Source organism: Saimiri boliviensis, chromosome 9 (genome assembly GCF_048565385.1).
Source record: "Saimiri boliviensis isolate mSaiBol1 chromosome 9, mSaiBol1.pri, whole genome shotgun sequence".
Classification (NCBI taxonomy): Eukaryota; Metazoa; Chordata; class Mammalia; order Primates; family Cebidae; genus Saimiri; species Saimiri boliviensis.
Window position 1 is genome coordinate 119,921,986 of NC_133457.1, and position 13,571 is coordinate 119,935,556.

Genomic DNA, 13,571 nt, shown 5'->3' on the forward strand with positions numbered 1-13,571 from the left:
CCGACTGAAACCACTGAATGAGCTGGCAGCTGCTCAGGGGTTTGCATGATCAAGGTGATTTTTATTACCTAGAAGGGCCTGGACTGTGGAAGCAGATAACAGCTGTGGTTCGGGCACTGCCTGGCTGTGGTGGGCACAGGAGCTCTGCTCTTCCACGCCCAGCTTTGTCATCAGTGAAGTGGGGCAGTGACGACATGCAAGGGCACGGAGCTGTCAGCAGGCTCCAGAGACCATGCCCGGGGAAAGCTCTGTCACTGACATGGCCCCAGCGAGCCTTGGGGAAAGGGAGCCACCACCATCGCTGTTGCTATCACTTACTGTTGCTGTTGATTCTGAGACAGTACATACTTGGTGCTCATAGCTTGTAAAACAAAGGAAAAAAGAAAAGTCATTGTCATCGCTGCGGCTGTCAGGATTTCCTGCTGCCCAGGAGTCTGGGTTCCAGCAGGCCTGGGTGGGCCCTGGGCACCTGTGCTTCTCACCCACTCCTAGGGCACGTGAATGCAACTCAAGGGTGCACTTTGAATAGCAAGGAGCTAATAAATAGCTCTCCTAAAAATGGGGGCCAAATCCCTCACCTTCCTAAGCTGTCCCATGGGGAGAGGGAGGGGCTTTTATGGAGCATGGTGCTTCAGCGTCCAGAAGGGAGCCTAGCAACCAGAAGCAGGGAGAGCATTGCTCAAAGTTGGGTTCAGGATAAACTAGGGTGAAAACTTGATGTGGTCAAAACTAAGGCCAAAAAATGCTTGAAGTACTAGAAAATTAGTTCCAGTAGGCTGAGGACATAAAATTATGAAAAAAGTCGCCTGCCCTCACCTGGGCTTGCATTTTACCAGTGCCAGTCCAAGGTGAGAATGATGGAATCGTTTATGATTTTTCAGAGGTTTGAGGTTTTTATAAAACCCTAACAGAAGATGAGACAGGACCGTATCACCCTGGAATACCGTGTAATGCATGGTTGTGAGGCTTGAGCACATGGCAGCAGTGCTATCTTCACATACGGACCCAGAATGATCAGAAAGAGCCAAAGCATTTGCATTTTCTCCTTTCATCATTTTACCTAGGTAGAAAATAATGTCTGGAAATGGCTCTGTAGTAATTGTGCCAAACTTGGAATTCAGATGCCAGTAGAAATATTCCATGGAGCAGTTTTGTAAGATGTTAATACAATATTCATAAAAACTATTTAAAGAGCCACTTGTTAGGCGGGCGTGATAGCACGTGCTCCTCGGGAGACTGAGGCAGGGGAATCGCTTGAACCTGGGAGGCAGAGGTTGCAGTGAGCTGAGATCGCACCTCTACACTCCAGCCTGACAGAGCAAGACTCTCTCTCAAAAAAAAAAAAAGCCACTTGGCCATTTTAAGTGCTGTGTTAAGGTTGAAACGTGAATACATGTATATCTTATATAAAGTGTGTTAATTCTAAGTTGGTTTTCTAAATTACTGTGATTTCATTATTATTTTTTTTTTTTTTTTTTTTTTTTTTGAGACGGAGTTTCGCTCTTGTTACCCAGGCTGGAGTGCAATGGCGCGATCTCAGCTCACCACAACCTCCGCCTCCTGGGTTCAGGCAATTCTCCTGCTTCAGCCTCCTGAGTAGCTGGGATCACAGGCACGCGCCACCATGCCCAGCTAATTTTTTGTATTTTTAGTAGAGACGGGGTTTCACCATGTTGACCAGGTTGGTCTCGATCTCTCGACCTCGTGATCCACCCGCCTCGGCCTCCCAAAGTGCTGGGATTACAGGCTTGAGCCACCGCGCCCGGCCTGATTTCATTATTTTGAGAGAGAGAGGAAAAAAAGAGGGAAGCTTAAGTTTGAGGTCTTTTTACTTTTTGAGGTGGAGTCTTGCTCTTGTCGCCCAGGCTAGAGTGCAATGGCACTATCTCTGCTCACTGCAACTCCTATGTCAGTGTCCCTAGTGTCCACCACGCCTGGCTAATTTTTTTTGTACTTTTAGTAGAGACGGGGGTTTGGTCGTGTTGGCCAGGCTGGTCTCGAACTCCTGACCTTGTGACTTGCCTGCCTTAGCCTCCCAAAGTGCTGGGATCACAGGCGTGACCCACCGCGCCCGGCCAGTTTGAGGTCTTTTTAGCTAAGGGCAGTCGCCAAAAGGGATCTCCCTGTTTTTCTTTTTAAAAACTGCTCAAGCTTAGTTTTTTAAAAACACAAAAGGGTGGCCAGGTGATGTCATCCCAGCACTTTGGGAGGCAGAGGCAGGCAGATCACTGGAGGTCGGAGTTTGAGACCAACTTGGACAACATGGTGAAACCTGTCTCTACTAAAAATAAAAAAATTAGCCAGACTAAAAAATTAGTGGCACGTGCCAATAATCCCATCTACTCAGGAGGCTGAGGCAGGAGAATTGCTTGAACCTGGGAGGCAGAGGTTGCAATGAGCCAAGATCACGCCATTGTACTCCAGCCTGAGCAAGAGTGAAACTCTGAAACACACACACAAATATGCATTTCAAAGGAAGCTACTAGAAATAGAAATGTTCATTATTACCTTTGACCATTTTGCTTTTGTGAGTTTTCTTGGTCACAGGTTTCCTGCCAACTTATTCAAAGCCCAGCGGGACTCCATGCTTCTCTCTGCAAAATATTCTCTAGAGCTTCTGGAAATGCCTCATAGCTACTGCTACCAGGATACCAAAATATTTCCCAAATACAATTAGTACTGGAAGCAGGACATTAACATTTCCTAACACCTGACTGCCCGTTCTTTTCAAATAACCTCAGCTGTGAATGGAGGGCTTAGAAATAAAACAGTTGTCTTTTATACTCAGTTTGAAGGACTGAGTATCAATATTCACAGATGCGCATGCTTGCATTGGATGTGTGAAATGAGCAGAAGGTCTTTGTTCTGTTATAAATCACATTGCATGTATGTGTTACAAACTCAAGGCCTGAGAGGTCTTTTTTCATGCTCGGTGCCGGGGGATGGCTATAGTAATCAGGCTGCGCATCTTTAGTGCCACCTTTTGGATGGTTAGGAAATTGACATTTTAAAGTAAATTGAATGAACCTAGTCCTACTTGTTTCTACAATTAAATCAATTCCAGCGCTGCTGTGTAACTGTAGAATGGTTTGTTTCTTTTATTATTGCTGGTCAAAATATGAGTAACAATTCTAGTGCCTGAAAATCTTAACAACAGTAGTCCTGAGTTTAGAATAATTAGCTAAACTGTCTTTAATATAAACTTGGCCTTAAACTTGAATAACAAACACCAAAGCAGTTTGACAACTTTGAAAATTAGTGGAATAGGCAAGATTTAGTTCGTACTTATGCTGGCCGGACTTCACACACCCATATAAACTTTGTGTTATTATTCATTTAAGTGCTCCTTTGTATACGTAGTCACCGTTAACATTGGCCCTTATTACTGAAACCGGTCAGCTTCATTTAAGACTTTTGCGAATGTGATTTGGGAAATGTAAATATGAAAGTGAGGAGCTCTGTGCAGATACATTCTTGCGTGAGGCAGAAGTGCATGACGTAAGTCACATGCAGAGGATTCAGGCTGAGGAGTTACTGGACCATCAAAGGCCTTCTTCAGAGTGACTGCCTGTCTCATGTGACTGGCATCTCAACGTCAGTGTGGCTACCCCGTTTGACAGGGTCCCTGGGACAATGGGCAGCCACACTGATGCTGAAGTGGAGTGAATCTGAGCACATCCTCCAACATCCTCTTTCTTTTTACAGAAAACAAAGAAACCCAAGGCAGCAGAGTCTGTTTCAAAACCAGATGTCAGTGAAGGTAAGATGTTACAAGAGATCCTTGTTTTAGCAAAATACGGCTCTAGGCCAGTCTGCTAGTAAGTTCGTGCTTTGTTTGGCATCCTTTTTGCTTTGACTACTTTGTTTCTTTTAAAGAAGTCCCAGGGCCCTCAAAAGTTAAGACAGGGAAGTCTGAAGAAGCCAGCCTTGATTCTAGAGAGAAGAAAACCAACTTGGCTCCCAGAAGCACAGGTGGGTTTTGTTGTAGCTCCAGGGAGATGTTGAGAAGGCTGGAGACCCAGGCAGCTAAGCCCAGGTTTCACTGGAGTGGGTGGATGGAAAGCCCAGGCCTGTCCTAAGTCATGTCTCTAGAGCGTACTTACTGAATTCTCTTTAGCAGGGATGACTGAGAAATATTTAAACCCTCATCAGGAGCCCTGGCAGGATTGACAGGGTCTGGGCACAAATACTAATTGTTTAGATTCCTGTCATGGACGCGCTTGGTGCCAAGCAAAAGAGGCTGCGCTGAGAACTGACTCAGATGTCGCACAGAGACTGTCAGAAGGACTGTGGCTCAGGGACCCGGTGGGAATGCTCCCAGTTTCTTTACTGTTGGGGTTCTTATGGGCTCCACATGTGCCTCTCGGAGTCCCCTCTCTGCTGCCTCTTAACCAAGGATCAAAGTTTCTCCTACAACTCACTCTCTTTAACTCAAAGAAAATACTATTTATTTCACAAAATGAAAAACAGACTCATTATTAAGAGACTGTGATCTTGTGCTCTAAATAGCATCCACAGTGGCTGATGGGCTCCCATTCCAGCTCCGCACTGTACGGTCACTGAGGCTCCTGTCTCTGCTTCCTCCCCTGTAATGCAGGCCCTGCCTCATCAGGACAATCTAAGTCATTCACGGGGCTGGGACCATTGTCTGCAACAGAGCAGGGAGTAGTTGGTGGGACAGCAAATAATAGATGTGTCGTGCTGGGTCTGCTTTGCTGGAGTTGGCAATTAAGATTATGTCCGTCAGCGCTCACACAGCCAGTGAGAGAAAGTCTGGGACAGAGTAACTGACACGCTTCCCTTCTGAGGTTGTAAAGTTTAGGATAATCTTCATCCCAGCCCTGACAGCTTTGACTCTTCATATTTCCAGCAACAAATGAGAGCTCGTCTGGAAAAGCTGGGAAGCCTACGTGTGGAGCCACAAAGAGGTCCATCGCTGACAGTGAAGAATCCGAGGCCTACAAGTCTCTCTTCACCACTCACAGCTCTGCCAAGCGCTCCAAGGAGGAGTCCGCCCACTGGGTCACCCACACGTCCTACTGCTTCTGAAACCCACCCCGCCACTGCTCCTGCCCCAGAAGGCTGTCTGGTTTCCACCTAGGCGGGTCACTGTGCACCTGCGTGCGCTGCTGTGTGTTCTTTCTGTACGTCATAAAGCTGACCTGGCCAGCCTTGGAACTGGTGTGGCCACTCTTGTGAGGTGTGTGCGTTCCAGGGGGGACATAGGATGGGCTGCACAGTGGCCCAAGGTCTTGCTTGCTTCCACCTTCAGGTACACTTGGTCCTTTCCATGGCCAGGAAGCCCTGCGGGCTGCACTTTTTATGCTTCCACTAACGAGAGATTCTGGAGTCCTCACAAGAGCAGAGTTGGCACATACTAACTAAAATTATGGTTTTGCTATCAGCAATAAATTAAGTAGGCCAAGTGAAACTGGGCTTTAGAAAGAGTGGATTTCAAATACACTGTGCCCACCAGAAGCTTTGAAGGGCCTCGTCCCTCTGCTCCATGCCTGGGAGGAGCCTGGATTCTTCTTGGTCTTGCTAAATACTATTAGGGGAGTCTGCCCCTACCTCATCATTTGAAGACAGCAGTCTCAGTTGGGCACTAGTGATTGGGTTCAGAAATAAAGCTGGTCTGCCTCTTCTCTCCTCTGTGTTTTTATCTTTTCTAACTTCTGCTCATGCTTGGGTAAGAACATTGCAACTGTTGCATTGGTGATGATAGGAATCATTCCATGAAGTCAGAGAAATCACCCTTGTCTCCTCCAGCAGATGGTAAAGGAAGAATTGTTCCCCCAAAAAAGGTGCATTTGATCTACCTGTAATGTGTGTTGACATCAATAGTTAGTGAAATTTCCCATTAGACTCCTAATGAAGAACCAAGAACCCAGGCCTCTGTATGGCTTTCTGCACACGGTGGTATGACAGATAGTGACTGGTTCTCTACACCAGACCCCCGAGCCCTGGGTTTCCCTCAGAAGCATAGGGAGCGGTGGCAGGTGAGCAGGCAGGTTCTGTGGGAAACACAGACGTGGGGGGAATTCCAGGGAGAGGCCAGCAAGGGAGAACCATGGGTGGCCCTGCTTTTTCTCAAATCTTGTGTGGTTCTCAGCTTCACAGTGATGGGAAGGTCTGGCCCCAAGGATATTTTGACATTGTGAGTATAGAGCATTTTAATCGAAATTATATTAAATGAATTTTTTTCATGGTCTTCTCCAGAACAAACCTGAATTAGCCATTTAATTTCCCCTATTTTCTATACAGCCAAATTCAACCGTTTTCATTATTTTTTATTCCCTTGTTTGTGACCTTGATCATGTCAGGGTCACCACCTGAGACACAGACCACCGCTTGTGGAAGTCTGGCCTGCAGACCCTGACTCGATGGATGAATGAATGCACTCCCACACCATTACAGTGATTCAAGTGGGCTAGGGATGGGTGGGCTGCTTTCAGAGGGTGAAATGCAGCCGTCGACAGAGGTTCTAAGTGAACACACTTGTGGATAATTAACATGGTTTGAAGTGGTTTTATGAATGATAAAAGTGCTTTAGATTCCGGGCCCAGAGTAAACACTATTAACGGGCAGTTCCCCTTTGGTCTCCCCCTGTGAGGACCCCCAGCACTAAGTTGACATGAGTAAACAGTGGAGACAAAGGGATGTGGGGTAAACAGACTTAAACTGGGACAGCCTTTGATCGTCTCTCTCCTATGCTAATGTAAATGAGGCAGCTGCCTTCAGCCTGCCCCAGTAAAACCTTTTGGCCTTGCAAAAGGTTTGAGATTACAACCTGTAACTTTTCCTAATATTTAATATTTTACCAGCCACCTGAGTGAATCTCAACATCTTTTTCTTTCCCTTTTTTTTTTTTTTTTTTTTTTGAGACAGGGCAGGGTTTCGTCTCACTCTGTTGTCCAGGCTAGAGTCCAGCAGCATGATCATGGCTCACCACAGCCTTCAGCCTTGACTTCCTGGGCTCAGGTGATCCAGCCACCTCAGCCTCTCAAGTAGTTGGGATTACAGATGCGCGCTACCACACCAGCTAATTTTTTTATTTTCAGTAGAGATGGGGTTTCACTGTGTTGCTCAGGCTGGTCTTGAACTCCTGGGCTCAAATGATCTGCCCATCTCGGCCTCCCAAAGAGCTGGGATTACAGCATGAGCCACCTGCCTGGACCCCCTTTTCATTTTCTTAATTTATTTTCACAAGTCAGTTCCTTCCTCAATTGAATAACATTATTTTCTATCACTCTTCTTCCCTATTTTAATTTTATCCTTTTAGTCACATTTTACTAATTACAGCTTCTGCCATCGTGGGTTTTTTTTTTTTCTTTTAATCACCATTATTTTTACCAATTCAGTTTTCTTCATGTTATCCTGAATCAGTTTTATTGTGCATTGAGTTTATTGACTGTGTCCAGTTTTCTCTGGTAACTGAGTCACAGCGTCCTCAACATGAAAACTTTAGCATTTCAAAGTCCTCTGCTTTGGGCCTTTTTGAAATAAACAGGCTGTGGGCCTCCCTCCCCCAGCTGCCCTCAGGACCATCCACGCAGGAGGGATCAGACTTCCTTGGAGATTGCTAGCCAGCCTTTCACATTTTGCTAAGGCACCATTCTTCAAGGCTTCTAGCCAACGTGAGGGAAGAAGGTGTCCACGATGTATGTCCCCACCTGTGCCGGGCATGGGACCTCAGTACACCAATGGCTGGGGAGGGGTGATTGTTCGCATTGTTTTTAGGGCTCACTGAACAGCCAAGCACCTGAAAGACTTATTCTACTGGGACTTCCCAGCCACCCAGTGCAGTGGGAAGATAGCCATCCCCCACCTTATAGACGAACATGGTGCCTGAGTTCCAAAGCAGTGAGGTGAATCAGTTCTGCCTGGCCACACCACACCTTCTCCCCATTCAGTCCTTACCAGATGAAGAAATGAGTGGCAGCTGGGGCAGACTCCCACCCGGGGCGCAAAGACCACGGGTTCAGGTGCTGCGCCCAAGGGGAAAGTGAAGGATCTCCTAGCTCTTCCTCCTCCCCCGTCCTCCCCCAGGACCCGAGCTGCTTTCCACCAGAGGGAGCTGGAAGGAGAAAATGGAAGATGTAGAAATTCTCCAAAATGCCATCTATTCGGCTTCTCACAGCCCTTTATTTCCAACAGATGAAATTAAAGTGCCAAAATGAATGAAAAGAGTGCCACTCCATCCCACAACCCAGAGAGAAGTTTGGTTCAAAGATCTTGTCTGCTTTCCCACTGGTCCTGCTCGGTTGGAAAGCGCTCCACACTTTTGAACACATGTAGGAAAAAGTGATTGCTATTAAAGATGTGAACATTTACAAATAACACAATCACATGTGGCAAAACTTCTGAGCATTTCTGTGGTTTGGGGCCATTCCTGTAAACCAAGTCTGTTTGCCCCTTATTGCTGCATCTCACCACAGCCGCCAAACTTCTCAGCCCACTTAAGACACAGGCTGGCTGAGCGCTGTGGCTCCTGCTTGCAGTCCCAGCACTTTGGGAGACCGAGGCAGGAGGACTTATTGAGACAGGTGTTTGAGGCCAGCCTGGGCAACGCAGGGAGACCCTGTCTCTACCAAAAAAACAAAAATTATCCAGACTCTGTCTCTACCAAAAAAATAAAAATTATCAAGGCTGCAGTGAGTCAAGATCATGTCACTGCACTCCAGCCTGGGTGACAGAGCAAGACCCTATCTCGAAAAATAAATAAATAAAAGACACAGGCTGCGTATGGATTTGGGGGCCCCTGAAAATATCCAGCAGCCATGAATGAGGAAGACTGGGGACGGAGCAGCGTGATACCAAGGACAGGCCTCTAAGTTGAGGTCACAGGGTGGCCCAAGGCCCTGGACATCAGGGCAGCTGCCTCTACAGTGGGCATAATTCAAGGCAGTAGCTGCCGAGCTGAGTGGGCTCCTGTAAGAAGAGAAGTGCCCGTCTTCTCTTCAGCCTGAAGATTTGCATCTCTCCAGTCCCACCCAGTCTCTGGCAGGAAGCCCCACTCCCCAGCGACTCTGTGCATGCTCCTGGAGGAAGCTGTGCAGCACAGCTCAACGCCGTTTTCCCCTTTTGGTTTTCTAGAATAGTCTTGCAGAACTTCTTTTTGTTGTTGAGACAGAGTCTCCCTCTGTTGCCCAGTATGGAGTACAGTGGCACAATCTCATCTCACTGCTACCACTGCCTCCTGGATACAAGTGATTCTCCTGCCTCAGCCTCCTGAGTAGCTGAGATTACAGGTGTGCACCACAACACCCAGCTAAGTTTTTTTTACTTTATTTTTAGTGGAGACAGGATTTCACCATGTTGATCAGGCTGATCTTACTCTTGAACTCAGGTGATCTGCATGCCTTGGCCTCCCAAAGTGCTGGGATTACAGGCGTGAGCCACCACACCTGGCCAGTCTTGCAGAACTACTGTCACTCCACAGAGCTCAGTACAGTTTAAGGCACAGCGAAGGTGCCCAGCAGACCTTTGATTATTTCTCGTGAAGCATAAAGTTTTGCTCCTTGGAAGTAAATCCTTGCATCAGAGCCTTCCTCGGGCTCTGGTGAAGCCTGAGGTGAAGCTTCTGGTGAAGCTGGCTCTACAGATGACCCAGGGGAATAAGCCGGGTGTTCCAGTACCCAGGATTTCTTGTTTCATGTCATTTTTTAAAAACCCATGGTTTCCAGTATACTGTGGAGTCCTCGGTTTACTCCCAGCCTTGGTCTCAGTTGTCAAGCTGGCTATTCCTTCTCATCTGGGGGCTTCAGCTCCTTCCCATTTTACCCACCAACTCCTAATCATCTCTCTTGCTCTACTCAACCGTCTTTTTCTGGAAACTCTTCCTGCATAACCTAATTTACAGCAGTCTCCTTCTGCTAGTCTCTAAAGCTGTCTGTTCTTATCACAATTTTAATCAAACTATATATTTTTTTCTTTTCTGAGTATCGCTCTGTTGCCCCCCAGGCTGGAGTGCAATGGCACAGTCTCAGCTCACTGCAACCTCTGCCTCCCAGGTTCAAGCGATTCTCCTGCCTCGACCTCCCAAGTAGCTGGACCTACAGGCATATGCCACCATGCTGGGCTAATTTTTATATTTTTAGTAGATACGGGGTTTCACCATGTTGGCCAGGCTATTCTCGAACTCCTGACCTCAGGTGATCCACCTGCGTTGCCCTCCCAAAGTGCTGGGATTACAGGTGTGAGCCACCGCACCCAGCCTAAAGTATACTCTTAACCCAGGGTGAGCACACACTGCTATGATCAATGATGGTGTGAGGTGATAGGGAGTTTTGGGGGCTGTGGAGGGAATATGGCCACAGAAAGGCCGGTTTCACTTCGTTCCAGCAGAGAGACTGTTTCTATGAGTGTGTGCCCAGTGTTTGCGGACCTCCCATATCTTCACAGGAAGCCAGAACCTGGAGTTTTAAAGTGAAATGCCCCCCAATATTTGTACTGACAATTTTTAGAAACAACGTAGGCCAAACAAAACACATAGGTGGGACAGGCGCAGTGGCCCACCTATTACACGCCTGTAATCCCAGCACTTTAGAAGGCCAAGGCGGGCAGATCACCTGAGGTTGGGAGTTGGAGACCAGCCTGCCCAACATGGAGAAACCCTGTCTCTACTAAAAACACAAAATTAGCAAAAACAACAACCACCACCACCACCACCACCACCACCACCACCATAGAGGTGGCTCCGAGTAGCCTGTGGTTTAACATCTTTCTTTCCCATTCAACTCAGCTCCACGGGGCACATGCCATCTCCCCTCTGCTCATCACAATGTCTGGATCAAACAAATAAATAATGAAAACATGATGGCCTCGCCCAGCAAAGCTCCTCTGCTGGAGTCCCCTGGCAGGGAATTGGCACCCATTATGCCCATCCTCTCTCTCTTACTGCCCACTGGAAATGTGCCCATCTCCCTTTAATTCCTCCTCCGGGGCTACCCAGGAGCCTCATTATCCTGTCCTGAAATCATCACAATGGCCAGAGTGGCCTCAGCTCAGGGCCTCTGTGACATCACCAAGGGCCTGGCACCAAATACCCAGTCTCCCAGTTGCAAGAGCAAGCAAACCCATCATGAGCAACTCCCTTCCCCATCTCTGCTTACCATGTGGATGCTGAAATGGTTCCTGGTCCTGCTTCTGTGCCTCACCTGCAGCTATGCCTTTATGTTCTCTTCCCTGAGAGAGAAAACTAGCGAACCCCAGGGGAAGGTACCAGACGAAGGGCACTTTCGGATTCGGCAGACTCCACCAGAGCACACCCAAGGCTGGCTTGGGAACAAATGGCTCTGGCTTTTGTTCATTGTTGTGCTGTACGTGATACTGAAGTGTCGAGGAGACAGTGGGAAGAAAAAGGTAAGGATGGCTCCATTTTTTTTTTACACCAAATTGATTCAATCTCGGGAGTCTCCGAGTCTCAGGGAAACAAATGTCCTAGTGAGTCTAAGCAGGACCGCTGCATACGATGAACCTACCTCATGGCCCTGGGCAAAGTCAGCAAATTCCCTTCCTGATGTATCCTTAGTGAAGACAAGTCCCCAGAACCATAGATACTGGGACAAACGGTGGAAGATGACCTTCTACTTATTGGCTCCCAGTTTTTCTGGTTAGGTGGATTTTTTCTAATGTAGGATAGATTCAACATCTTATGGTATTTCAGAGGTTCAAAATTATTCACAGGGCCAGATTCACTGTCCCCTGGTTTTTACATTTTTCCTAGTGTTTGACTTACTACAAATTCCTGAGCTAAATGGAAATGGTATTATTACCCAACAAAATATGAGACTTGTGCTAAAGAGATAAAGGTGTAAGGTAGTTTGAGCTGGGCCTCAAAGTGACAATAAACAACTCTTTCATGTAGAAAGGGAAAGGGAGAGGAAGTGTGTTCTCCCCTAGAAAGACCCAGCATGTCATGATATTGTGGCCAAACCCATTAGAGCAGGGATTGGCAAACTTTTTCTGTTAAGGACCAGGGAGGGTGGGAATAGGTACAGCTCTGTGGGCAGTATGGTCTTCCTTGCAACTACTCAAGTCTGCTATTGTAACATGAAAGCAGCCTTAACTATACAAATGAATGTGAATGGTCGTGTGCCAATAAAACTTTATTTACAAAAACAGGTGGTGGGCCAAATTTGGCCATAGTTTACCAATTCCTGCATTAGAGCAGTGCAAGAACCATCTTCTCTTAAATGGGCCCAACTCTCTTGGAACTGTGTCAAAACCAGCAAAGTCCACGATATTACTGACTTTGAGTATCTTTCTCGACAGGAGCAGAGTCCTCCTGGCCTTCGAGGCAGCCAATTTCACTCTCCACCAAAGAAAAATAAAAAAGCATCCCCCAACAAAGACTGTTGTGCATTCAATACCTTAAACCAACTCGAGGTGGAGCTTGTGAAATTTGTGTCCAAGGTGCGGAATCTTAAAGGTGCCATGGCAACAGGTGGTGGCAGTAATCTCAAGCTTCGAAGGTCAGAGAGGCCTGCAAATCCACATAATAATATCACGATCTACGAAATATGGAGAGAAGAAGACTGACTAAATGGATTTGTGTGTCAAAAAACTAGGAGAGAAAAAAGTCAAGTGTTGACAAACTGTATGCTAACTAATAAAACTATTCTGAAGAACTTCCACATTTGAGACCTTGCTTATTTTCTTTTTTCACTGGAAGGAAAAGTGAATGTGAGACCAGCAGCCACAGCGGTGATGGTTTTGGTTTTGCCTCTCTCCAGAGCTGTGGGTGGTGAGAAGGGCACTGAAAGCTGCACAATAGTACGCGATGACCTCGTGCTTCCGTGCAGTGGCCGCGGGTGGACCACGGAGCTAGGGAAATCTGGGATAAGATGCTGATGTCATTTCCATAAAAACTCTTGTTTTCTTCTCTATAGTATCTATTTGCGCAAGACACAGAACTGCTTTTTCTCTCTGACACATTACAAAAGATGACTTTAATGACAGTTTTTAAGTGACAAAATGATTCATTCAAGAGGGGTGTATTCTAGAGTCCATTTGATTCTCTCACCACCGCAAGAGTCCTTTCATTCATTCCAATCAAAGTTTCCATGTATTGACTCTTCCCTCTACCAAACTAGCAGTTACATTTGTCAATAGTTGGATTAAGAAAAAGGGAGAGGCCGGGCACAGTGGCTCACACCTGTAATCTTAGCACTTTGGGAGGCTGAGGCAGGAGGATTGCTTGAGCCCAGGCATTTGAAACCACCCTGGGCAATGTAGTGAGATCCTGTCTCTATTTTAAATCAACAAAAAAAAAGGGGGGAAGAAAAAATTCATACTCTCTATGCCATTGGAGTTTGGAATACAGATGTGCTAACCAGGGCTCCCAGATTAGTTGACATGTTCTTTATACTACTTATTCAAAATATGGGCATTTTTCATGTTGGTGTGGCTGATGGCATCTCCGCACGTACTTTGGTGCTTGCCTAATGGTGATTTCGATTTTCCTCTCTCCTGCTACATTTTTTATTGATTGGAATTCTGCTGTAAGGAGAGCAGAGGATGTTCCTTCACCGATGGATTGATGGATTTCAGTATGGCCTGATGAGTGT

The 13,571-nt window shown here is 46.7% G+C and overlaps 1 protein-coding gene across 2 annotated transcripts in view; it reads left to right on the top strand.

Moving 5' to 3' along the window:
- The window catches only part of RTF2 (replication termination factor 2), a 55,012-nt gene extending 49,363 nt beyond the window's left edge, over positions 1 to 5,649 (top strand). Inside the window, exons 7-9 of one of the 2 annotated variants that reach the window (XM_003932608.4) lie at positions 3,706 to 3,760; positions 3,877 to 3,972; positions 4,871 to 5,649. In XM_003932608.4, coding sequence (XP_003932657.1) covers positions 3,706 to 3,760; positions 3,877 to 3,972; positions 4,871 to 5,049 — 330 coding nt within the window. In that variant the 3' untranslated portion in view covers positions 5,050 to 5,649. The remainder of the gene's footprint in view (positions 1 to 3,705; positions 3,761 to 3,876; positions 3,973 to 4,870) is intronic. The other variant, XM_074406691.1, reaches the window with a different exon arrangement.
- Positions 5,650 to 13,571: the final 7,922 nt, after the last annotated feature.